The sequence below is a fragment of the Schistocerca piceifrons genome, chromosome 2, assembly GCF_021461385.2.
Source record: "Schistocerca piceifrons isolate TAMUIC-IGC-003096 chromosome 2, iqSchPice1.1, whole genome shotgun sequence".
Classification (NCBI taxonomy): Eukaryota; Metazoa; Arthropoda; class Insecta; order Orthoptera; family Acrididae; genus Schistocerca; species Schistocerca piceifrons.
Window position 1 is genome coordinate 556,993,848 of NC_060139.1, and position 27,687 is coordinate 557,021,534.

General features: G+C 39.7%; 1 protein-coding gene across 3 annotated transcripts in view; it reads right to left on the bottom strand.

Moving 5' to 3' along the window:
- Nucleotides 1-27,687, bottom strand: part of LOC124777213 — a 482,077-nt gene that overhangs the window by 164,751 nt on the left and 289,639 nt on the right. For 2 of the 3 annotated variants that reach the window (XM_047252529.1, XM_047252528.1), the window contains 3 exons: nt 18,597-18,762; nt 18,461-18,517; nt 11,716-11,903 (listed from right to left, as the gene is read on the bottom strand). In XM_047252529.1, the coding sequence (XP_047108485.1) occupies nt 11,716-11,903; nt 18,461-18,517; nt 18,597-18,730 (379 nt within the window). In that variant the 5' untranslated portion in view covers nt 18,731-18,762. Of the gene's footprint in view, nt 1-11,715; nt 11,904-18,460; nt 18,518-18,596; nt 18,763-19,781; nt 19,985-27,687 lie in introns of those variants that run through there. The other variant, XM_047252531.1, reaches the window with a different exon arrangement.

Below are 27,687 nucleotides of genomic sequence, written 5' to 3' on the forward strand. Positions count from 1 at the left end.
TCGGGCACTGTTTGTGCATTCGCACAGAAGAAGAAGATGGTCAAGTGGCCAGTGAGCCTTAACTATATATATACTAAGATGGTATGTCCGAAAGAACAGATACCATCTTAGTATATATATATAGACTTTGGTATATTGGTGGAATAATGGGGAAATGCAATTAGTCTACAAAGGAGATTGCTTCCAAATTACTCAAGTGTGCCATTGTAGAATGCAGGCGATGGCGTGATGAACCATCCCTGTTTCTTCTTCTCTTACTATCAAATCTATTCATCAAGAATCAGCAACATTAATGTGCATGGGTCCCTTTGAAGTAAAATATTCCGGAGGTAAACTAGGTTCCCATTCGGATCTCCAGGCGGAACCTACTTCGAAGAGATTCAGGCCAAAAGGAATTTTCAGGTTGGGAACATGGAACGTTAAAAGTTTGAACAGGCCAGGAACGTTCCAGACATTATTAGACGAATTAGATAGATACAATGTAGACATTACAGGTATTCAAGAAACTCGGTGGTAGGGGGAGGGTAGCATAAGGAGGGGTAACTACACATTTTTTATGGAGGTGCGGAAAGCTCACAGTTTTGGAACAGGTTTCGCAGTACAGAGAAAAGCGCTTCACACAATCAGAGATATAAGGTTCATTAGTGACCGACTATCAGTTATAGTGTTGTCCGGCAGGTGGAATAGACTAGTAGTAGTTAATGTACATGCACCAACTGAGGACACTGAAGAGGTTGTTAAAGACAGCTTTTATGGAGAACTGGATCAACTGTGGGATGAGTTCTCCTTGTATGATACAAAATTAATCATAGGTGATTTTAATGCGAAGATAGGGAAGGAGGAAGCATTCCGGCCTGCAATTGGGAAGGAAAGTTTGCATAACATTTCGAATGATAATGGCACAAGAGTGGTTAATTTTGCTGTTTCAAAAGACATGATTGTTGAGAGCACATATTTCAAAAGGAAGGTCATTCATAAAGCAACTTGGGTCTCTCCAGATGGACACATCCGAAACCAAATTGATCATGTTCTTGTAGATCGGAGATGGCACACTAGTATAGAAAATGTTAGGACTTTCAGGGGAGCAGACTGCGATTCTGATCATTTTCTTGTAATTGCCAAAGTTCACCAACGGCTATCTTCAGCAACATCGAGGTATCACAAAGCAGAACTTGTTAGTTGACACTGACAAGCTAAATGGTGAAAACTTTAGAAGAAGGTACATGATAGAAATTTCAAATAGGTTTGATGCTCTCAGGACACATGAAGATCAAGACGAGGTTGTAAATAAACAGTGGATCATTGTGAGGAATAATATCAAAGAGGCAGCGAAGGCCACAATAGATACAATTAAGAACAGGAGGAAACAGTGGTTTGATGAGGAATGCAAGAAATTGGTAGAGGAAAGGAGAAAAGCGCGATTAGATTAGGATAGAATGGGAGACAGAAAACGAGAGGAGTTATTGAACTTGAGAAGGGAAGTTGGTCGTAGGCTACGGGCAAAGAAGAGGGATTATTTGAACAATCAAATTACAAAAATGGAAACAAACAGTAAAACAAAAAACATTAGGGAACTTTACCTAGACATAAATGGGTATAGAAAGGGCTTCAGGGCTAGGACAAATGCACTTCGAGGGGATGCTGGGGGAATACTGACAGACCCCAGTTCTATATTAAGTAAATGGAGGGCGTATTTTGAGCATCTATTAAATGTACACCAGGAAGCAGGAAATGAGCAGGCGTACAAAATACATACAGCAGAATCCCAGATACCTGAGCCAATGTTAAAGGAAGCAAGAGATGCAATCAACAAATTGAAAAACCATAAAGCACCATTATCAGATTGCTTAACTGCAGAATTAGTTAAAAATGGGGGACAGAAATTGGTGGAAGTAGTTCACAAAGTGATAACTAAAGTATGGAACTCAGAGATGATACCTGAAGAGTGGCAGGAGTCGATTCTGATCCCAATTTTTAAGAAGGGCGACAAAATGGATTGTAGTAATTATAGATGGATTATTATCAGTATTACCAGTATGTTCCAAAATTTTCTCTAATATTCTGCAAAGCAGGCTTACACCATATGCAGATGAAATTGTGGGGGGGATTACCAAGCCGGCTTTCGGAGGAACAGATCAACTATAGACCAAATATTCACCCTGCGTCAAATTTTGGAAAAGAAATGGGAATACAATAAACCAGTTCATAATCTTTTCATAGATTTTATAAAAGCATATGGTTCAGTATTGCAATCAAAATTGTACAGAATTCTTTTGGAACTTGGAATACCAAAGAAGTATGTTAGACTTATAGAAGCGAGTTTGAAAAAGGTAAAGTACGCGTGGGGAAATTAGAGTCAGAAGAATTTGTAATAAAGAACGGACTTAAGCAAGGAGATGCCCTGTCTCCACTACTTTTTAACTTAGTCCTAGAATATATTGTACAAATGGCAGCAGATAATTCAGAGGGTTTGGAGTTAAATTGAAATATTAAGATATTAGGGTATGCAGATGATCTAAACATCATTAGCGATAGGAAAGAATCTGTAACAGCAAATGCGAATGCATTAATCAAGGCTAGTGAAGATGTAGGTCTAAGGATAAGTGAAGACAAAACTAAATACCTGGTTACTACTAGAATGCCAACAGCAGTAGATCAGGAAATGTTAAGAGTTGGAGACATGCAGTTTGAAAAAGTGAACACATTTAAGTATCTAGGCGTGAACATCACTTCGAGAAATGAGATTGAATCCGAACTGAAGAAGAGATTACAGGCGGGAAATGCATGCTACTTGTCACTGACTAGATTACTTTCATCACGGATATTGTCTAGGAATTTAAAGATTATAATATACAAAACTATTATTCCACCAGTTATGCTGTATGGGTGTGAGACTTGGTCTCTCATTGTGCGAAATGAAAAGCTGTTTTGAGTATTTGAAAACAGAATTTTGAGGAAAATTTTTGGAGCAAAAAGGGATGACATTAGCGGAGAGTGGCGAAAACTGCATAACGAAGACGTTCACAAACTCTGTTCAAGCCCTGACATAATCAGTAGGCTGCGATGGGCGAGTCACGTAGCTCGAATGGATGAGGGCAGGGCAGCGCGCAGAGTACTGGTAGGGCAGGCACCTAGAGGGAAAACGACCTGTGGGGAGACCGAGGCGTAGATGGGGAGGACGATGTGATGGCCAATTTTAGGAGCCTATGTATTGAAAGTGAATGGAAGGAAATAGCCCAAGACAGGGACAGATGGCGAAAATACGTTGCTGCAGTAATGGACTCTAGAGTCCGGTATGACCAGTGAGTAAGTAAGTAAGTGCCATTGTAGACTATTGCTCAAGAGTGTGGGACTATTACCAAATAGGACTCACAGAGGATACTGAACGAGTACAGTGAAGGACAGCATGAATGATCAAAGGTTTGTTTGACCCATGGGAGACTTATAGAGATGCTGAAGAACCGGAACTGGCAGACTACTGAAGATAGACACAAACTATCCCAACAAAGCCTACTTACAAAGTTTCGAGAACCAGCTTTAAATGATAAGTCTAGGAATATATTACAACCTCCAAAATATTACTCACTTAGAGAACATGAGTATAAGATTCAACTAATTACAACATGCACAGAAGCCTTTAAACAATCATTCTTCCTGTACTCCTTATGTGAATGGAAGGGTAGGAACCCTAATAACTGCTACAATGGTATGGTGCCTCTGCCATGTTCTTCAGAGTGGTTTACAGAGAACAGATATAAATGTATATGAACTGTAGTCCAGCCCGCCAGGTTGGACAAGATTTCTAAGACGTGGTACAACTCTTCTAGCTTTAGACTAGATGACTAACACTGTGTTGACCCAAGGAGGTCCAGAACACACAAACAAAACACAAGCAATAGTAATCAGAGAGTTTAAAAGAGATCTTTATCTTGCCCTTCTGGTAAAAGGAGGGATTCTTTGCATTAATGCAAAATTCCTGAAAAGTAAGTCTCTAGTAATTAGTATTCTTGATTCATATGCAAGGCTCAGCAATTTTACATCGGGCACATAACTGGGAATACTCGACGCACTAATGTAAAGATTGTGGCCATCTTGTGTCTGTTTAGAGGTTACTTGTAATAATAATTTTCACAGGCATTCCATGAAACCAGAGCACTGTCAGTCCAATCCCTGCGATTTCCACTGTGTGTGCTGGGTCCATTTTAGGATAAGTATTTCCAAGAGACAAATATGACAAATAGCTACAAGAACAGCATTTAAAGGTATTTCTACAGGGGTGTTATACGTAACATATGGTTATTATCAAGTCACAGAAATGGGACAGGTGCACCTATACAGGTACAAGGTGCCTACATTTCTATAGGCATAAAATAGGGTGGGGCAAATAAAAGTGGCCCAGAGAATGAAGTTCCAGGGTACAAAGAAACACAGCAGAGAAAGTAAACACAGTACTAACCTGCAGATGCTCTTGGCATTTTTGGGCACTGGTCAGCAAGTTGCTGAAGGCAGATCGAAGCTGGACTGCTGGAATTGCTGCAGTATTATCTAAAATGTTCTGCTGTAGTTCTTCAGGACTATGAGGGTTGTTACGACACATCTTACACTTGAGGGCTCCCCACACAAAGTAGTCACACAATGACAAATCGTGTGACCAGGGTGGCCAGCTAGGACTGCGACCAGACTGACTTTTGCTTTAACAACTCTGTCATGTGTGAAGACTGTGTAAATGTGCTCCAGTGTTCAGTCGGCTGTATGGGCAGTTTCTCCATCCTATTGGAAATTACTGTAGGTCCTCTCCTCCTCTCTTTTATATGCATGAATGGATACATTCACACCCAGTTGTATCCACTTGTTCAGGCCACTTTTATTTGACCCACCCTGTATAAAAAAGGGGGGAAACTCATTCCACATTTTTAGATTTCTAGAAGGCTTGTGCATGGTTTGTCACAAGCGACTTCTAATCAAATTGCATGCCTTTGGTGTATCATATTGGTCATGTGACTGGATCCATGACTTCCTGTCGGAAAGGTCACTGTTTGCAGTAACTGATGGAAAGTCATTGAGTAAAACAGAAGCAATATCTGGTACTCCCCAAGGAAGAGGTCCTCTCCTGTTCCTGATCTATGTCAATGATTTAGGAGACAATCTGAGCAGCCGTATTAGATGTTTGCATATGATGCTGTCATCTACCATCTTATAAAGTCAACAGATGATCAAAACAATTTGCAAAACAATTTAAACAAGGCATTTGTATGAAGCAAAAAGTAGAAATTGGCTCAAAATTGTGGAAAGTGTGAAGTCATCCACACAAGTACTAAAAGGAATACACTAAATTTTGGTTAAGGAATAAAACACACAAATCTAAAGACTGTAAATTCAACTAAGTACCGTATTTACTCGAATCTAAGCCACATTTGAATCTAAGCCGCACCTGAAAAATGAGAATCTAAATCAAGGAAAAAAAATTTTCCCGAATCTAAGCTGCATCAGAAATTTGAGACTTGAAATTCAAGGTGAGAGAAAAGTTTTAGGCCGCACCACCTCCAAATCGAAACAAAGTCGGTCCATTATAATATGAGACATAATTTAGGTCGAATGAATGACGATACAGCTACAGTAGTTTGGTTCGAGTCATAAGCTTAGCAGTTAAGCTTTACCAGGCAACCATTGCTATGCGTCAGGCGCTCCATCCGTATTTATATGGGTACCCTTCCTTTTTCACGTGCTTCGTCTGGTTTGAATTGATTGCTTACTTTTCTTTGATCTGGTAAGAGCCGTTCTCTTTGTTATAGGTGTTTACATCACTCTAAGCTGAAAATGCATTACTGTATTGTGCCATGCATTGTTTGTCGCTTTCTGATAATGAGTGTTTACGGCCTGTCGCTGCCCGCGGCATGGCTTGCTTTTGTGCACGCTACCGCCGCTTGCAATTAAAAAAAAACAAAAAAACAAAAAAACAAAAAAAAAGAAAAGGAGAGGAATCATCTCATTAGTGAAACAATGGCAAGAGACTGCTATTTGTTGTTACTCACATTGCTGCTTTCTTTGATAATGATCAACAAGAACCAAATAATAGACTGTGTATGATAGAAGATGTTCTGAACGAGAGTTTAGCGAAAAATTTTCTCCGTTTGAAAATCTTTGCAGATGCCTCTTTTAGTATATTACATTCTGCACCAAAATTAGAAGTCATCTTAGATTTAAAAATCTAGTCAATTGCCGTGCTTCATTTCTGACTGTATCACTATTAGGCATAAGAATAATACGAATATAAACATGACATGATATGTATATTCTTCTGCTTTTCCTGTTGTCTCACTCTAGTTTCGTAGTTTATTAGGCAGACAGGATTTAAATAAGATAGCTGCAAACACGAAAGAATACATGACAAAATGTTTATATTCATATTATTCTTATGGTGAAGAGAATACTGCATGTGATTCACAATTCACAAAAGTTCCTATTAGCAACCATCTCTTCTCACAGGTAGGAAAAAATTCAGAACGTAGTGTTTCCCATATTGACAAACATCCCAAACAGTCTTGCCAGTCAGATTTTCGTAGTACATTGAAATGCTGCTACATTCGAAGATGAACAATACGAAATTTGTATTTCCTTCATTGGATAATGTATGAAAATGCAGTGGTCGAAACTTGGGGCGGAGAAAAAAGCTCGTCTTCCACCTTTTTTATTTATTTATTTTTTATTTTATTTACTGATGCAGAGGTTATGGCGCCAGTATTTATCTTTGTGCCTGCAAAGCATGCCTGTGTAGCGCTACATATATTTGACGGCAGAAGTTAGTTGTGGCGGCACCTACCAACATTATTCAGAACTTCCGTTTACTTTGCACTCGATTCTAAGCCGCAGGCGGTTTTTTGGATTACAAAAACTAGAAAAAAAGTGCGGCTTAGATTCGAGTAAATACGGTACTTAGAGTACACTTTTTTTATGGGAGAATTTAAAGTAGACTGGGGCAGCAGAGAGAATTTGGAGCAAGGAGGGAAGTGTTCCTGGATAATCCATGCAGTTGTGTGCACCACTGTGCCAAGGTGGCTTAATGGCTAACGCACCTGCCTAGTAAGCAGGAGACCTGGGTTAGATTCCCAGTGTTGGTACAAATTTTCACTCACTGCTTCAGTCTATACATAAAATCTTATCTGTATGAAATCATTAAAGTCTCTGAAATTATGTCATTTCATTTGCACTTAGGGATTACAGTTACGAATAACTTATATTGAAATGATTAAATAGCAAATGATGTGAGGAAATCAAACCAGGGACTGCTACTCATTGACAGAACACTTAGAAAATGCATTAGGTCTACTAATTACTTGCACTATGCTTGTTCGCTCTCTTCTGTAGTACTGCTTCGCAGTGTGGGATCCGCGTCAGATAGGACAGATGGAGCACATCGAGAAAGTTCAAAGAAGTGCAGCATGTTTCATATTCTTGTGAAATAGGAGAGAGCATGCCATACATATGACATGCAAATTATGGTGGCAGTAAATAAAGCAAAGGTGTGTTTTGTTGCAGCAGGAACTTGTCATGAATTTCAATCACCACCTTTCTCCTCAGAGTGTGGAAACATTTTGTTGGCACCTACCTACGTACGGGGGATTATCATCATAATAAAGTAAGAGAAATCAGAGCTCGCATGAAAAGATTTAAGTGTTCATTTTTCCCATCCGCTGTTTAAGAGTGGAATGGTAGAGAAATAGCTTGAAGGTAGTTCGATGAACCCTCTGCAGGTCGTTTAATTGTGAACTTCAGATTGATAATGAAGATTTAGATGATTGGCTATATAGAAACAAAATGTGGAATAAACACCAAAGACCTAAAAGAAAACTGCATCGAACAGCTCTTTAAGAGCTGAACTTTTGTAAAAAAAATCTGTAACATACAAGATAGCAGTTCTGATGAGATACAGCTTGTGGCAACTGAGACACATATTAAATTCAAAACACAGGCCATGGCCAATAAATTCAGTGAAGTCTTTCTTGCAGCAACTGAAAGGAGAGGAAGAGGACTTTGAAAGCAGAATCACTAGATTTAAACAGGCCTTGCATATTCCATCAGCAGGTGTTACTTTTGCCACAACTATTGGAGGAATATCAAAAATCATTAGGCCATGGAAAAGCATTAACTCATACAGATATGATTGTTTTCAACATAGGCACTAAAATCTACTGCTGACATGATAGTGCACCATTGAGTTGTCTTGTAATCAGTTGCACTGACAACATGTATTTTCTGAAAAACTGGTGTGTGTTTGTGTGATATTAACAGCCATTTACAAAAGTAGTAACTTCTAATCATAAAATAATCTCTCTCCTCCCAACTTTCTCAAACATTTTTGAGAAGGCAGCTTGAAATACACTATTGGACAACTTTTCTGAAATTAACCTTGTAACAACTGTTCATTTTTAGCTTCTGTAAATGATTCTGAACATAGAAAGCATTATATCATCTCATGAACACAGTTCTTGTTCAACCAAACAATTCTGTAACCTTGCCAAGACCTTTGATTGAGTATAAGTAGATTTTAACACAGAAATTAAACTAAGGTGTTGAAGGTGTTTCACTTGCAAGGATGGAATCACATCTTAACAACAGATAACAGCGTCCCACCATCAAATCATACCATAGGATGGGCAAACATTGAATATATTGTCTTGCAAGGTTTGATACTTGGTCCACTCTTTTTCTCAAGCTACAAGAAATAAAAATTATTAAATATTTTGGAGGTTTCTTCAGAAACTGTGACATTTGCTGAAGACACAAGCTTAATGAATAAGAGTTCAAAGATATCTACGCCTTGCAAAACTAGAAGAACAGTGGAGCACATTTATAGCTGGTGCACAGCCAACTGCCGAATTCTTACAGTTCGAAACAAATATGTGTACCAGAAGTAGGTCTACCTCCATAGTCAGCATGTCTGGTTGCTACGCAGAAGGTCCGGGGTCAGTTCCTGTTACTGCTATGGTGGGAGGACTAGAATAGTGCGCACTCAGCCTAGTGATGCCAACTGAGGAGCTACTTGAGTGAGAAGAAGTGGCTCTAGAGTCTGGGAAGCTGCCAATGGCTGGCAGAGCAGTGTGCAGACACCATGACCCTCCGTAATACATCCAAATGACACCACTAGGGCCACCACTCGGTACCGCATGGCAGTCAGTATGTGGAGTTGGTACCAGAAGTAGAGATCATGTGTGAAATTTCTAGAAATCCAAAACCCAAACTGATAGTAAAATGAAGTGGCACGAACAGCAAGTGAATAAGTTAACCAAAAAGCTCAGTTCTGCCTGTTTTGCACTTGGTAATTCCTCTCATTGCACTGACATGAAGATAGATTTTCCTGCATACTTTCACTGAATACTGTCAAAAAGTACAGGGTGACACACGGGAGACGGACGGCTTTGAACTGCGTAGTACTGAGGGCGCGGCGGTGGGAGGTGGTCATGGTGGGGATAGTTCTGATCCACACAAGATGCCATTTCATTTACTCAGTCACTATGGAGCAGTGGGACTTGCAACGTCGAGTGTTTGTCTACGGCAGTTTCGTGAAAAGTAGTGAGTCTATTATTGCTACGCAGCGATTGTTTCATGTGTGGTTTAATGTCGGTCGACATGGAGCTGTTCGGAGCCATAACACAATCCTCAGATAGGTGGAAAACTTCACATCACCTGGAAACATACTGGATAAGAAGCATCCTGGCCCGAGACGCAGAGTAACGACACCAGAAAATGTTGAAAGGGTAAGGCAAGCCGCAGTCAGAAGCCGAGGACGGTCAGCTAGATGTCATGTTAGTGAGTTACAAATCAATCGTGAATCAATTAGAAGAATTTTGCATAAATAATTAAAATTCCATCCCTACAAAATGCTCATTGTCCAACAACTTAAGGAAACTGATTTTGCTGTATGAGAAGACTTCGCTTACAGAATGCAAGTGATTTTGGGATCGAATGAAAATGAAATTTTATTGATGAGTGATGAAACTCATTTTCATTTAAACAGGACCGTGAATAAGCAAAACCTATTACTGGGCTCCAAAGCATCCACACCTTATCCACCAGCGTCCTCTACACTCAGAAAAAGCAACAGTCTGGTGTGTTCTTGGCTCTGTTGGCATTATTGGACCTTTTTTTTTTTTTTTTTAAAGAGAATGTGGCCACAGTTACTGTTAATTCGGTTCGTTACATTCATATGCTTGAAACATTCTTGAAACCAGAACTAAGAAGACGACAAATCCCTTTACAACGCATTTGGTTCCAGCAGGATGGGGCAGCATCACACATTGCAAACACTTCAATGACAGTTCTTAGACGCATGTTTCCTGGCCGGATTATCTCACGTTTTGGCAATGTTCCTTGACCTCCCAGGTCTCTCAACTTGTCAGTATGTGACTTTTTTCTGTGGGGGTACCTTAAGAATTGTGTCTATAACCACAAACCACTAAATTTGGATGAGTTGGAGAATGCAATCATTCAAGAAATTGCTGCCATCCCTGCAGAGATTTTAGTCGGTGTGATGGAGGATTTTGAAAAGAGACTTGATTCCTGCATTCGAAATGATGGACATCACCTTGACGACATTATTTTTCACAAATAACTCTGTTAACTAAAATGGCAAATAATGAGCTTTGATTTTGTGTAAATAAGCATGCATTAATTTTAAAGTTGGCTGAGTATTATTTCATTAAAAACCGTCCGTCTCCTGTGTGTCACCCTGTACTTATTACACAGAAGTGTTTAGTTAGAGTATTATGTAAACTTGATAACTGTATGTCTTAAAGAAGCCTTTTCAGGAATCTTGGGATCTTTATACTAATGAGTCAGTATGGTGGTTGATGATAATAGGGTATTTAATATGAACTGTGATGTTCACAACCACAAAACTAAAAGTAAAAATAATTTCTACACATACTATACATCATGCTTAGGGTTGAGAATTGAGTCTTATGTTCTGGTGAAAAAGCCTTTAAAAAGTTGTCAATAGACAGCAGGTGGGGAAATTGAAATCCCCTTAAACTTTCAAACACATAGTAAAAGATTACCTCAGTGGTCACTTCTTTTATAATTTATCAGAACATTGGGACACATTGACATAAATTCTGACTAACACAAATGTTCATTTCTAGTACACAGACAGCTGATAGTGGTCTCTGAAATTAAGTTACATAAGTAACTAGGATGAAGTGGTAGATGGCTCTGAGCACTATGGGACTCAACTGCTGAGGTCATTAGTCCCCTAGAACTTAGAACTAGTTAAACCTAACTAACCTAAGGACATCACAAACATCCATGCCCGAGGCAGGATTTGAACCTGCGACCGTAGCGGTCTTGCGGTTCCAGACTGCAGCGCCTTTAACCGCACGGCCACTTCGGCCGGCTGAAGTGGTAGACAGCAGGTGAGTAGTGTAAGATAAAGTAACTCACATAAATACCAGTGTGAGTAGCACCTGACATAATTTACTGTTAGTATACTTTAGAGAAGTTTCCAGCAACATCTGCTTCTGCCTGTTAATGTACAACTAGACTGGTTGCACACCCCCATCCCTATCTTTTTTGATATGATTAAAAGAACACAATGTCTTATATGCAAGTGAAATTCTCCACTAATTTTTCCTGTTAAAGCCATTTGCAGAAGTTATAAATGTGAATAGAAACACAATAATTACATGTTTGATAAACATACTAAAATAAAATGTTATATACCTGTAAATCCACACTCAATGTCTCCATATTTTTTGCGTGCAGTACTTGTTATACGAGCAGTACTGCCATCCATCTCAACCCAATCTTGTTCATCTGAGCACTTTATAGGTCCAAGATCTTTGATGAATTTCATTATATCTGGATTGTTTACTTCCAGATAGGGATGTCTACATGCCTGGCCTCCAGCTCTGATGATTAAAACCATTACAACATTAAATTATCAAAATAAATCAATTCCAAATGATATTATAACATGTGACGGATTTGACTAAAAATTAGTAATATAGACAGTAAACGACATTAAACATAAATATGACACTGGATTCTGATATTCCTTTTCACTGATCATTAAGATAGCTTTCTTGCACTCTTCTCTACACCTAGTATAAATTTAAACTCATTTGTACACTCATTCACTCGTCGTCATACTCAACAGATCTAAGGACAATCGTTAAATATTTGAAAAATAAATGTTCTATTGGAGTAAATGAGATCTCTAACAAAATATTAAAACAATGTTGTGCAGTTACAGCTGATGTTCTGAGTCACATATGTAACGCATCACTAACTCGAGGTATTTTCCCAGACAGGTTAAAATATACTACTGTCAAGCCTCTTCACAAAAAAAGGGGACATCACATGCCAATCGTCAAGAAAGTATTGCACTCAAGAGTTGTTAGCCATCTCAAAAGTAATGTGATACTTGGTAAATCACAGTTCGGATTTCAAAAATGCTGTTCCACTGAAACAGCAATATACAGTTTCACTGCCCACATACTGGAGACTTTAAATAGTAAAACATCATCAATATGAATTTTCTGTGACTTATCCAAAGCATCTGATTGTGTGAACCATGACATTATGTTATAGAAATTACAATTCTACTGATAATGATGATGATGGTGATGACGATTGGTCTGTGAGGCATTCAACTGCGCGGCCATCAACGCCCGTACACATTCCCAATCTGTGCACAGTCCAATCTAGCCGCTTTCAGAAATGAGACTGGAATGATGAGGACAACACAAACACCCAGTCCCCGGGCAGCCAATCCTCAACCTGGCCGGGAATCGAACCTGGGACCCTGTGATCCAGAGGTATCAGCGCTAGGCTCTAGACCTACAATTCTATTGTGTAAATGGAATGGCATATGAGTGATTTAAGTCATATCTATAGAACAGGAAGCAAAATGTTTCTTTATATGGTTTAAGTGATTTATGAAGTTTGCAACTTCATCTATTTTGGATGAAATTGCATTGGGTGTTCCACAGAGCTTGATCATGGTTCCCCTCCTGTTGCAAATATATGTGAATGACCTCCCTACTTATCTGAAACAAGAAGCTAGACTGACACTGTTTGTTGGAAACACAAGCATCATTATTAATCCAGTAAAAGAAACTCCAATAGAAAATGATACAAATAATGTCTTTGGAAAAGTTATTAACTGGTTTTCTGCAAATGGGATTGCTCTGAACTTTGAGGGGGAAAAAAATAGTACATCCAATTTTCTGCTGCAAGGAGTACAGTTCCTTCAATAAATATAAAACATCAATAGAAGTCAGTAGCAAGGGTAGAGCATACCAAGTTTTTGGGTGTACACATAGGTGAGAATCTTAATTGGAAAAAAAATCATATTTTGGATGTCCTAAAGGGACTAGGTTCAGCAACTTTTGCAATCAGAATAATTGCCATTTTGAGGATATAGAAATTAGTAAGCTAACATTCTTTGCATACTTTCACTCTGATGTCAAGCAGAATAATATTTTGGGGTAACTCAACACTTAGGCAAAAGGTATTCACTGTTCAACAGAAAGTGGTCAGAATAATGTGCGGGGCTCATAGTCGCACATTTTGTAGGCATCTGTTTAAAAGGTTAGGAATTCTTACATCAGCCTTTTATTCAGTAATGAAATTCGTTCTCTACAACAGGGACCAGTTTAAAAACAACAATGAAATTTGTGACTATAATACCAGAAGAAAGAAAGACTTACACTGTCCTCTACTTAACCCATCTTTGGCACAGAAATGGGTCAAACAGGCCACTGTAAAACTTTTCGATAAATTACCAGATGAAATAAAATATCTGACAGGCGGCAGTAATAGTTTCAAAAATAAACTTAAATCATATTGCCCTGGCAACTCCTTTTATACCAGAGATGAATTCTTTAATAGGAATAAATAAATCTGTAGGTATAATTTATGCATTTTGTATCACTTATGGGAATGGGGTAGGTAATAAAAATGAGGGTGGCTTTAGACTCTTCTTTCCCTTTTGTGTAGCCAGTATATGCACTTCTCAAGTAACTGTAGCAATGTTGTAGATCAGGAAAATCTGTGGACTTATCTGTTTTACACAGTGTATCAGCATGATCACTCTCCCTCGTGTCAAATACTTACCTTGTTTGATTGATACTTATCTACATTAGTTTATAAAAGCTTTGTGCTGTTCACTTTTTTTCACTACTTCTGGTCTTAAATATCACACCAATTACTTTGGATTAATTTAGAGAGATAGTTTTGAATTAGATACTTATTTGCATTTTCAGTATTGAAGACTGTTTCATTTCCAGGTTCCTCCTTTGCACTGTATAGATAACCTTCATGCCGTCAAAAACCCAGGATTAGTTAACCAGTTGGTTTATGGACTGATGGTCATTAACTTGGCGAAGGTACGAGCCTTAAGCAATGACCAATGGTTGACATAACTAACAACAAGGATACATTAACAAAATAAACTGAGACATACTAATGGGACGTCCATGGGAAGGGGGGGGGGGGGGGGGTATAAATAAAAGAACACTGACCTGTCACATTCATTGGTTTCTCCAATTCCCAATCAAACTACCACCTTCCAAACTAACCTAGACCTCACATTACATGCATTTCACAATACAAAATACTGTTACCCTCAGTTGATCACCATCTCCACTAGAACTCTATCAGGCTAACAAAAAACACATTCTAAGCTACCACCAACAAGAAATAAATGATATATTATGAACAGAACATATTACTGTCATCTATAGCTGAAATATACAAACAAAAATATCCCAGATGCCATCTCCTTAAAAAATGACATCACATTTCAAAAGCATTATAAATTTGTCCTAAGACTTACACTCATGCCTTCTTTAATACTATATCATAGATTTTCGCAAAAAGCGAGATCAGTGATACTGGTTGTCAGTTTCATAATTCACTTCCGTTTTCTTGCTTAATGATTATTTATTTTCAATGAAAATTACTCCTCTATCGTGGCATTCAGAACACAAGTAACCATATACTTTTGAGAGAGATAATGAAACACCATCTAGGGCAGATGAGTGTTTGATTTTCATTTTTATTATCCACGTCCAGTGATGCCTTTCAATTGAGGATGACAAGGTAGCCGGTCAGTACCTTTGGGTACTTCTTGCCCTCTTCGGGTGGAGTTTATTTTTTTTTTTTAATCATGTTTAAAAGCTCTGTCATAGTTACTTCAGAACAAAATTCATGCTTGAGATTTTTGGCACTATACTCATTTCATATGTCTAATGTTTTGCTATCATTTTATGCACTGCAGTTAAAATATCCATTCAAAATGTTTGCTATGTTTTGAGGACTTACATGCTTTCAGTAATATTCACATGGCAGGTGGCCTAAGTCCGTTTTGTTACTTTCCTTCGTTCTCCCATTTATGAAGACCTACAAATCTTCTGAATAGTTATATGCTTAGTCTGTAGCTCCCTTTCAGAAAAGGGTCTCTTATTACAAGGGACTTAGTTTAATGTTTCTAAATTCAGTTTATTTCTTGCATGGGTTACCTCCTTAGCAATACGGTTCTTCTGTGTTTGGCCTTCTACTAATATTTTGTGCGCAGGAGGTTGAACATTAAGTCTATATCAGACAGTGACCAGTAACAAGACAATGATTATATTACTATGCACATGTAAATAAATGGCATTACATGTGGATTTATCTTCCATCAAGAAGTCAACATCAAGATGGATCAGTATAAAAGAACTGTAGACCACTTTCACACTCACAACAGCCTTCACCAAAAACCAGTTTGGTTAAAAAAAAAAGATCAACAGGGTAAGCTATTTCCTCACAAATGGAATTCTTGAATCAATAAATAACAAAATTCCACCTACTGAAACATTCTGTGGCTTGTCAAAAGCCTCTGACACTGCAGATCACAATATCCTCTTACAAAGGCTTATTGTTACAACACAGCAAAAAGCAGCATGCGATTCTTAATGGTACCGATGGCTGTCCTGTTTCATCTAAGCATCTGAGCATCCTGTTTCATCTGAGCATATCTTAGACCTACATAGAAGGCTCAGTGTGGCAACTTATGCTCTGCGTGTAATCACCCCCATTGGTGATGAGGACGCTACTAAAGCTGCCTACTTTGGTTATTTTCATTCTATCATGTCGTATGGCATAATATTTTGGGGCAACAAGCCTTTAGCCAAAAAAATATTTACTGCACAGAAGAGAGCTGTTAGAATCATGAGTGGTGTTCATCCAAGATATTCTTGCAGAAGTCTGTTTCATAAGTTACAAATATTAACACTTACCTCTCAATTCATATTTTCTTTGATGATTTTTGTTTCTAACAACCTATCTCTTTTTAAAACTAATAGTGAATGTCATGATCATAATACTAGGTCTAAAAATGATCTACACAGGGATCTGAAACATTTAAGTCTTGTTCAGAAAGGTGTTCATTATTCAGCCACAAAAATTTTCAACTCCCTTCCATCAGGTATTAAAGATCACATTAATGTCTTACCTACTTTTAAATGTAAATTGAGAGAATACCTAATGGTAAATTCCTTCTATTCTCTTGATGAGTATCTACAGATAAAGCAATGATTTTTTATACTGATAAAAATTTGTTTGCTATAGATCACATTAACTGTTTAATTTGGAAAATGTACTATATTTCCTTTTTAGGTATTGTTTTATATTACTTGAGCTATACCTTTGATTTGATTTTAACCTACAAACTTATTCATAATCTTATGGTACATTTTTGTCATTTTATATATGTGTATTATTTGTTTAATTTGGAAAATGTACTATATTTCCTTTTTAGGTATTGTTTTATATTACTTGAGCTATACCTTTGATTTGATTTTAACCTACAAACTTATTCATAATCTTATGGTACATTTTTGTCATTTTATATATGTGTATTATATCTGTTGTATGTAATCATGACTCATTCCACATCCTTGTGATTTATCACAATACGGATTAATTGAATACGAAATAAATAAATAAATAAATAAAAAAAAAAATAACTGAACTACATTAAAGTGTGGAGTGCCACAAGGTCCACCTTGGGACCTCAAGTGTTTCTTACTTTAATCAACAATCTCCCACTCTGTGCAAATTTGCTCTGACATTTTATACTGGTTTAAGTCTAATGGCTTAACACCAAGTACTTAAAAAGCTCAACATATGCCATTTCATGCATCTCGACAAGGAAATTAAGTAATCCACTTAACTGTGAAAATCTAAATATATTACATTCTGAATCTTCTAAGTTCCAGGCATTCTAATTGATTACAAAGTTAAATTGGTCTGGGCATATGCTAGACCATCAAAAAAGACACAGTGTGTCAACTTATGCTCTTTGTGTAATCACCCCTGTTGGTGAAATGAATTGTATCAAAGCTGCTTATTTTGGCAATTTTCACTCTGTCATGTCACATGGTATAATTTTTTGGGGGTAATCAGCCTTTGGCCCAAAAAATCTTTATTGCACAAAAAGAGAGAATTTAGAATCATGAGAGGTAGTCATTAAATATATTCTTGCAGTTATCTGTTCTGTAAGTTCAAAACGTTAACCACAACATCTCAATACTTACTTTGTTTGACGATTTTTGTCTGTAAGAACCATTCTCTTTTTAGATCTAATAGTGCATACCATGTTGACAATACAGTCTAGAAATGATTGACACAGAGATCTAAAACATATCAGTCTTACACAAACAGGTGATCACTATTCTGCCAAAAAAGGTTTCAATTCTCTTCCATCAGATATTAAAGTCCACAGTAATGCTCTGCCTACACTTAAATCTAAATTGGTATTCTACTGTCTTCTTGAGCACATGCAGGTTAATCAATGACTGTTTTTGTGAACCTGTATTTTCCATTTGTATTTATGTTCTGAGACTTTCAGTTTATAATGTGTCAGCCATAATTTGCCTTCCTTGTTTAACATGGTAACCTATAAATATCCTTTTTTCTTTAGATTAAGTTACTCTCAGTAATTTATGTTATGTTGACTTTACTATACCTTATTAACTATACTTCAACCTTTAAGTTTATTCTCCTAGTTGTTACATTTTTATTACTGAACATTTTCTTATTGTTTCCCTATAATTATGTAAACCTGACTCGTTCCACCTGACACATTCAACATCCTTGTGATTTGTCATAGTATGGATTCATGGAATTTAAAATAAATAAATATCAGATCTGTGAGAGTAAAATGTTAACCTCATTTAAGAATCTCAAGCACTGACCTCTGTCTTATAGACATCCAATGTGCAGTGAATATTTAGTTATAGGAATACAGCTCAAATCACTGCACTATAGATTAAGAAGTAACTGAAGTTTAAGATATACCAACTGCTTTTGTAAAGTGACCACTAACAAGATGAAAATAACTGTTGGCTTTCTTGCCAACGGGAGAGGAGTGAATTCTTCTGGATAAAATTACAACAGCTTCATCAACATACATACTTACGCAAGTTTTCGCCATGTCTCATCAGGAGAAGCTTGAATCATGCTGGATATATATTTCCTGTAACAACAATACATATTCTCAAGTGGAAGTTGTGTAATACACAGGTAATACAGTCATTATAAGAAAAGTTACTTACAGTCTGGCCTCTCTGTCACTGTCATCTATATAAGTATACCCAAAATGTGTTCTAGCAATCTGTACTCCAATATATATGAAGCAGAGACCAAGAAAAATGCAAACAATTCTCCGGACATGAAATGTAGACGTCATTCTTGGTGACTGATTAATCCTTACATTTGCAGCTGTAAGAGTAAAGAAAAAAATTACATTTGTGTTAAGGACAAACAATTTCCTTAACTACCTTTTTTTTAAAAAATTTAAAGGCAGAAGCATTTTTTGTAACATAATACCATCTGAATCTCTAGTAAGGACACACAACTAGATTAACAGCTATGAAATAGTAACAGTCATATTCCACTCGTGTACCATTTACTATTACCCCATGCCAATACAAACAAATTTTTCAAAAACAAGAATTTTTAATTAACTGCTCGTAATTCATGACGAAAAATTAAAAATTACATGGGCACTATGGCAAAAAATATATGAGAAGTAATTACAGGAGAGTTTCCCCCACAAAAAACACGGCAATGTGATTCAAGAATCAACATTCAACGCATTTGTCAAACTTTTTGATGTTGTACTCTGCGCTTCCTTCTTTCATTGCCTATTGGTTTGCACCTAACGACCCTCAATATACGTGTTGCTGATACGAGTGGGTGCTTCTTGTTACTGATTGATTACCACGTTTGAAAGTGCGTCTAGTGTTTTCGTTCCTTTATAGCTGCATTAAATCACTGTTCAGCAACGAGTCTACAAGTCAGCGTATTCGAGTTGTTTGACAGCTTCGAGGTTAAACCTTGAACTGAAGCTACAGAAGTTAATAACATAACTTTCCATATTCATTGACATTAACTTTATTTGAATTTCCCTCCTTCACGTAAAGGGACGGAGCTGTTATCTTCACTGTGACAAACCAAGGGTTCATCTTTTACCGAAGACACTACAAAAGCGTCTGTTCAATAAATTGGGGACAAACTCTTTTCTACGTTTTAAAAAGTGAGAGCAATTCCAGTTGTTGCGTACAAGTAAATAGTACGCTACAGACAACTAGTAAACATAAACAATACCGCTCCAATATCGAGCGTCTCGACTGCGCACTCGTCGGCAATGGTTCACAAATAATAGCAGACGACTTCATGATCTCCAGAGTAGGAACTTACTGTTTAACCAGTATACGATTTTATTTCTTTTAACGTACCTTTAGTGGTTAAAAACGATGTTAATAACTTAGAAATCGGTGCACTTTCACAAGCCGTGCGCTTTAAATAGCAGTTATTGAATGCACATCAACGCTTTCATGCAAAAAGAGAAATTCCTCCTTTTTTCGTAAGCATAAAGTGCTGATATACTCAACTATACCACCGCAAAACCACATCGCGACACCTTTCACCCCTCACCCTCTTCACATACCCTACACATTCGGCGTATTTGTACCGACTGCATCCATAAGGTTTGCGCATGCGCGTCAGGGATGTCAAAAGTGCGTGTCGCATCCGAAGCGTATGTCGGAGGATTTGGGGAAGGGAAACTTTATATTTCCACAGTCTCGTTATACGATCAAACCGGGTTGCTCTTTCACATCAGCTTCCTGACACAAGTCTTCCGTTCTAACCAAGACACAATAACATTTCTTCTTGCTCTCCCCTATCGTTAATTCTGGGTAATTACGCAATTGTAGGCCTACTGGGCATCAGTGGATAATATCAGGCTGTTTGACGTAGCAAATGCCACTTTTCCGCAGGTAAATGGAAAAATGGAAAGTAGAGAAACGTAGCAGTATGTTTTGTTAGATTATTCAAAAGGAAAAAAACTGAAGTCAAATCACGTGACACAAGTGTACCTGTAGAAACTAGACGAAGAAGTAGTAGCTCTTAATGAGGAACTCGTAGCTTCTAGCTCAGAACAGGGGCCTATAGAGGAACTGTGGCTCAAGTTTAAAAAAATAGTAAGCGATGCATTGTACAGATGTTAAAACAATTAAGTGATGGATTCAGTGGGTGGTCCAGGAGAGGGCAACATCGGCCCGGAAATTAAAAATCCGCCCCACCCCCGAGAAGTTCATATCTATTTGCATATAACATTGCAAGTCAAAATAGTGTATCAACTGAAATTAACGTACGGGCTGGTGTAACAACCAACGAAGCTTGTTTTGTTTTGACAAATTTCAACTGTCCCAGCAGCCACGGTTTACGGAGTTTGGAATCAACAATGGACAAGTCGTGATAACTCTACATATACCGGTACTGATAGGTGCAAACAGGCCACCGCCTGATAAACAATACGACAATAATAAGCTTCCACTCCTGCAATAAATTTCTAGTTCTTGTATGGAACTATACTGACAGTCAGTAGCTTTACTTTGGAAGAGTGCTGTGATCATGCAATGTACGTGCGGCCTTCGTCAATTTGTCGTATAAAAAGAAGTGTTTAAGGTGCAAATGCGATGTCAAAAAAACTCTTAATCTGCTTTCTTTTTTAATAAAAAAAACAGCTTATTGCAGAAACTACAGATGAGTGTGAGTCTATTGAAAGAAATGATAGGGAATGTGGTGGCTAATTGCTTACCGTATTGGATTTGCTGTTACTCTTCCTCAATTTCGAAAGAAAAATGTTCTATTTCTGACTTGTCATCCTAAACTGTGCGTTGAAAGTAGCAGAAAAATGGGAGTTCAGATACAATTGTTTATACTTGGCCGCGATCAGGATGGGGCTTTTTGTAAACCGTGTGAGATGCATTTAAAATATGATATTGAACCTCTTCAAAAGCAGGGGTAGTGTTCATTTCTGTACCTCTCGCTAAGTTTAGAAAATCTGTGGAAGCACGGAACAACTAAAAAAGCACGCCAACTCAGTAAAACAATGCAAATCCGTTACATTTAAGAAAATTTTAAATTAAAGGAATTAAACGCTCCAGTTCATGTGCAGATAATCAAACAAAAGAAACTGAAAAAGTTTTAAATTGCCAAGCAGTGTCTTATTTAATTTGAGGTACGTATTTCCTTAGTAAGGAAGAAATCCACACAACAAAATATGAACCTCTAATACGCAAGATAGTACTAAACGGCGACATTAATCTTGATAAATTAAATTTCTGAGTGAAGGTTTCATATGTTAGCAAATATACTGCTTCAGATGCTTTTCCTTGATAACAGATGAATTTGCAAATTTTTCTAACCAAAGCGAATGTGAGAATCATATTATGTTGTACTTGTGTAGAACAAAAAGTACCACATATTATGATTCTCACATTCCGTTTCACAAGTTTTGACTCTTGAATTCCTTTGTTGTGACATAGTTCACATTCATTTGTTGTTTTTATTTCTGCTCTCACTATTCATCAGCTTTGCTTGTGACGGTAATATAATCTTACCACATGACTCTCATTCTATAACCAGTGTATAGTATGATAACTGCCAAGACTACGGATGGAGAACATACACGTCAATGACTGGACAGAAAGTTCATAATATTGTGAAAAAATTGGGTACTAGGGAGATTTGAACACGGGTCTCCCACTTTGCAGCTCAACTCCGCGACCACAGAACTACGATGCGCTGATTCTTGCATTTCGCACGATGTTGCAAATCCCGGGATTGGCACAATCAGTTTCTATTTTGCTTCTTTTTTCGCAGCTCAGTACACTTCTTCCTTTTTCCATGGTGAATCTGTGATCAGTATTTGACGGGCAGTCCACTGGGCTATTTTATCTCTAAACCCGACAGGGGTGCAATGGGGAGTTTCCCTTGTAAGCGACTGTAATTTACCTTATCTATAACATGTTTGTTGATTGTAGCAGTCATGGACTGTGCGGCTGGTCCCGGCGGAGGTTCGAGTCCTCCCTCGAGCATGGGTATGTGTGTTTGTCCTTAGGATAATTTAGGTTAAGTAGTGTGTAAGCTTAGGGACTGATGACCGTAGCAGTTAAGTCCCATAAGATTTCACACACATTTGAACATATTTTTTGATTTTAGCATAATCTGTTCTAGTGTAGCATGTGTCTGTCATTCTAGTGTCGGAACTTACTACATCTAAAAGATTGTATGAGCTTAGTACATCATTGAGCTTCACGTGGACTATACTACATCGACGGGAAAAATCGCATCAAAAAATAATTTATTTAGGGTAATGAAATTTTGGAAATACATTTGACTAGGTAACATATTTAAGTGACTAACACTGGAAGATCACAGGCTAATGTAAGTGAGACGAACTATTGCAAATGTGAAATGCTGGTACATTAATAACCCTTTATAACCGTCAGAACGCTGCATGCAAGCATACAAACATGCATGCATTGTGTTGTACAGATGCCAGATGTCAGTTTGGTGGTTAGCACACTGGACTCGCATTCGGGAGGACGACGGTTCAATCCCGTCTCCGGCCATCCTGATTTAGGTTTTCCGTGATTTCCCTAAATCACTTCAGGCAAATGCCGGAATGGTTCCTTTGAAAGGGCACGGCCGATTTCCTTCCCCATCCTTCCCTCACCCTAGCTTGCGCTCCTCTCTAATGACCTCGTTGTCGACGGGACGTTAAACACTAATCTCCTCCTCCTCCTTCCATGTCAGTTTGTATAATGGAGTTCCGTGCCTGTTGAACTTGGTCGGTCAATACAGAAGGGTTAATTCTGTTCGTGGATGACACTGGAATTGTCGCTGAAGATGTCCCATATGTGCTTGATTGGAGCCAAATCTTGTGATCGAGTAGGCCAAGGCAACATGTCGACGCTCCGTAGAGCATGTTGTGTTGCACGAATGGTATGTAGGCTAGCATTATCCTGTTGGAAAACACCCCCTGGAATGCCATTAGTCAGTGGCAGCCCTACAGGTCGAATCGCCAGACTGATGTACAGATTTACAGTCAGCGTGCGTGAGATAACCATGAGAATGCTCCTGCTGCCATACGAAATCATATCTAGAATATACCTCCAGGTTATGGATGTGTTCAGCACACAGCCAGGTCGGTTACGGGCCCTCAGCTGGTCTCTTTCTACCCAATACACGGCCATCCTGGCACCAAGGAAGAACGAAATTTCACGAGAAAACACAGCAGACCTCCACCTTACCCTCCAACAAGCCTCGCTTGACTCCACTGAAGTCGCAAATGGCGATTGTTTGTGGTCAGTGAAATGCATGCTACAAGGTGTCTGGCTGGGACCTATCATAGATACAACAGTTCGTTGTGTCATTAGGAGGCCAACTGCTGCTCCAGTTGCTGTTGCAGATGCAGTATGGTGCTCCAGAGCCATACGCCGAACACGATGGTCTTCCCTCTCGGTAATACCACGTGGCTATCCTGAGCCCCATCTTCTTGCGACTGATCATTCTCTTGACCACCGCCGGCAGCAATCATATTTATTGGCTTCATTGCTGCCGAGTCTTTCTGCAGTATTGTGGAAGGAACATACAGCTTCTTGTAGCCCTATTACATGACCTCATAAAACTTACTGAGGTGTTAATAATGGCGTCTTTGTTGCCTTAAAGGCATTCTTGACTAACATCAACTCATCACGTCCAGTCTCAAAAGTAACTAACGCACACGACCGTGTATTTACAGCAAACCTGATTTGCATCCTCATTGCGGCGCTACTAGTGCCACTTTCGTGTTCCGATGCGGAATTTGAATAGGCACCACTTTTCAGATGTACACTGACCCGCACGAAAAACTCAACACTGAATAAATGATGTGCAATTATTGTATAATTATCTGTTTAATCAAAGTGAAGCACTTCAATCAATTTTTTTTAGACGGAGTACGCGCTGCTTTGCGAACAAACAATGAAGTGTTGATTGTCTATTGCACTAGCCTAAAAAACACATCACTGAATGTGAGCGAATAATGTTTCCTCGCTGCCGGCCGCGGTGGTCTAGCGGTTCTAGGCGCGCAGTCCGGAACCGCGCGGCTGCTACCGTCGCAGGTTCGAATCCTGCCTCGGGCATGGATGTGTGTGATGTCCTTAGGTTAGTTAGGTTTAAGTAGTTCGAAGTTCTAGGGGACTGATGACCACAGATGTTAAGTCCCATAGTGCTCAGAGCCATTTTTTGTTTCCTCGCTCTTGTAGCGCTTACAGTTGTACCCTGAATTTTTCCCTTTCAATCACACGTGTTTGTAGGCTCTTTCTGTGATTGTTGTAATCAGTTTTCTGGAGTAAACATGTCGTTAAGCCCTGAACGAGCTGCAAAAGCTGTTGCTTTGGTGAAAGATGACCGCGGCATGCAATACGTTGCAGAAGTGGTGATGACTACACTTTACACGATGTATGGAACTGTACGAAGGCACACGGAAACTCGAGGCTTTGCAAGGAGACCAGGTACAGGCCCGAGAAGAGCAACATCAGAGAAAGATGACCCCTTCTCACAACTCCAGGTTCTCCGCAACCATCACACTACACCTATTGAAGCACGAAATCGACTCCACTAGCTTCGAGCAGTCAATCTTAGTGAGGGAACCGTTTGAAGAAGACCGGAAGAAGCCAATCTTCAGTCCACAAGACCTTGGTTGGTTGGTTGAGGTTTAAGGGACCAAACAGCAAGGTCATCAGTCCCTTGTTTCAAATATGCGCCATTCCGCTAATGGAACAACTCAGTAAAGTCAGAACAATAAAACGGAAAAAGGGAAAAAACGTAAAAAGGCAGTCATGTTGTCATTGGTAAAAAACAAAATGAGGGAAGTCGGCAAGTGAACGAACCCAACACTATGCTGAAGCAGCATAGGCAAGACCACCTGTGACTTAAAAGGTACAACTGCTATAATGTAGAAAGTACGTATGGGAATAGAAAGACTAACCAAGCCTTTAAAAAAAGGTAAAAACAGAGTAAAAGGGGAAGAAAAGAGGAATTCGGTCAGGGAGGTGAATCAGGAATCTCCGAACACTGCTTACAGTGGGAGACACCCAAACACTCACCGCCCTGTCCCAACACCAGAGAGAGATTAAAAACCTTAAAACTGAGAATAAAAACCACTTTCCCGGAGGAAACTGAGAACCAGAGAGACCATCCGGGAATCGTCAGCCAACATCAAAGGTAAAGTGTGGGGGAGTCTGTACTTAGCACGCAGAGCCAAAAGAAGGGGGCATTCAACCAAAATGTGGGCTTCTGACTGGAAGGCTCCACAACCACATAGTGGGGGTGGCTCATCACGCAAAAGAAAACCATGGGTCAACCGAGTATGGCCAATGCGGAGACGACACAGTGTGGTCGAGTCCTTTCGGGAGATGCGAAAGGAAGAACGCCACGGGCCTGGTGTCACCTTAATTGCACGAAGTTTATTAGACAGGGGAGTAGCCTCCCAAGAATTGGCCCATGACTGTGCGAAGTGGGATTTGATGTGAAGCCGTAAATCCGCTGCAGGAGGGGCTACAGAAAACGGGGGGTAAGTAACTGCTCCCCCAGCCAAACGATCAGCGAGCTCATTACCCGGGATACCCACATGGCCAGGGACCCAAAGGAAGTCAATAGAACAAGCAGCACGGTGAATATGAGCGAGATGGTCATGGATGGCAGAGACCAAGGGATGGCGCGAAAAACACCGGTCAATAGCAAGAAGGCCACTCATCGAGTCCGTGCATAACAAAACGCGATTGTGTTGGGACTGTTTAATAAAGGTAAGGGCCTGGGAAATTGCCATCAATTCCGCAGTAAACACCCCACATGTAGGTGGCAGCAGATGACTTTCCGTTCCAACAGAGGACGTGAAGGCATACCCAACACGATCAGCAGATTTAGAGCCATCAGTGTAAAAAACAACAGCATCCCGAAACTCCCATGAAATTTGGCGGAAAAAGGAACGGATCACCACCGGGGGGATGGAATCTTTCGGACCGCGGCGGAGATCCATCCGAAGTCGAGGCCGAGGAACTAACCAAGGAGGGGTGGAGGGGAGGGAGCGAGGAAGACAGGACAAAGAAGGAAGCTGAAAATCACGGCGGCAAAGAGACGCAAGGCGCAGCCCAACCGGTACACCCGCCCGAGGGCGGGAGTCGGGTGGGCGACGTCCATGGTCTGGGAACAGGATAGAATAGGAAGGATGAGTGGCAGAGGAACGGATAGTGAGTGCATAAGACACCAGAAGCTGGGACCGCCGAACAGAAAGGGGGGGATCCCAGCTTCAACCAGGAGACTATCAACAGGGCTAGTAGGGAAGGCACCGGTGGCCAAACGGATACCACGATGGTGGACTGGATCCAGCACGTGCAGTGTGGAAGGAGCAGCTGAACCATAAACTTGACAACCATAGTCCAAGCGAGACAGAACTAGAGCACGATAAAGACGGAGAAGAAGGGAATGGTCCGCACCCCAAGAGGAGTGGGCAAGGAAGCGAAGGACGTTGAGTTTACGGAAACATCCTACCTTCAGGAGTCTGATATGGGGCAGCCAAGTGAGCTTGTTGTCAAAAAGAAGACCCAGGAAACGAAACTGTGGGACCACAGGCAATCGTTGTGCAGCGAGATAGAGCTCTGGATCAGGGTGGATCATAGTACAGCGACAGAAGTGGACCACCCGCGATTTTAAAGGAGAGAATTGAAACCCGTGTGAGAGGGTCCATGCAGAGGCACGCCGTATAGCTACCTGGAGCTGCCGCTCTGCAGATGCCATCGAGGAGGAACTAACCCAAATGCAGAAATCATCCACATACAGGGCAGGGGCGACCAAGGGACCGACAGAGGCCACAAGACCATCGATAGCAATGAGGAAAAGAAGGAACTAAAAGCAGTACCAACTCGAACTCTGAATGACCGATGGATCAGGAACTGGCGGATAAAAATTGGGAGTGGGCCCCGAAGACCCCACTGATGAAGGGTAAGTAAGATGTGATGGCGCCAGGCTGTGTCATAGGCCTTGCGAAGGTCAAAAAACGCTGCAACCAAATGGCGGCGCTGGGAAAAAGCCTGCCGAACTGCGGATTCCAAGCGAAGTAAATGCTCGATTGAAGACCGTCCCCCTCGAAAGCCACACTGGTAAGGCGACAATAGATCCCGAGATTCGAGGACCCAACTGAGCCAACGGGCTACCATCCGTTCAAGTAACTTACAAACAACATTGGTCAAACTAATTGGCCGATAGCTGTCAACAGATAGGGGGTTCTTACCAGGTTTAAGGACAGGA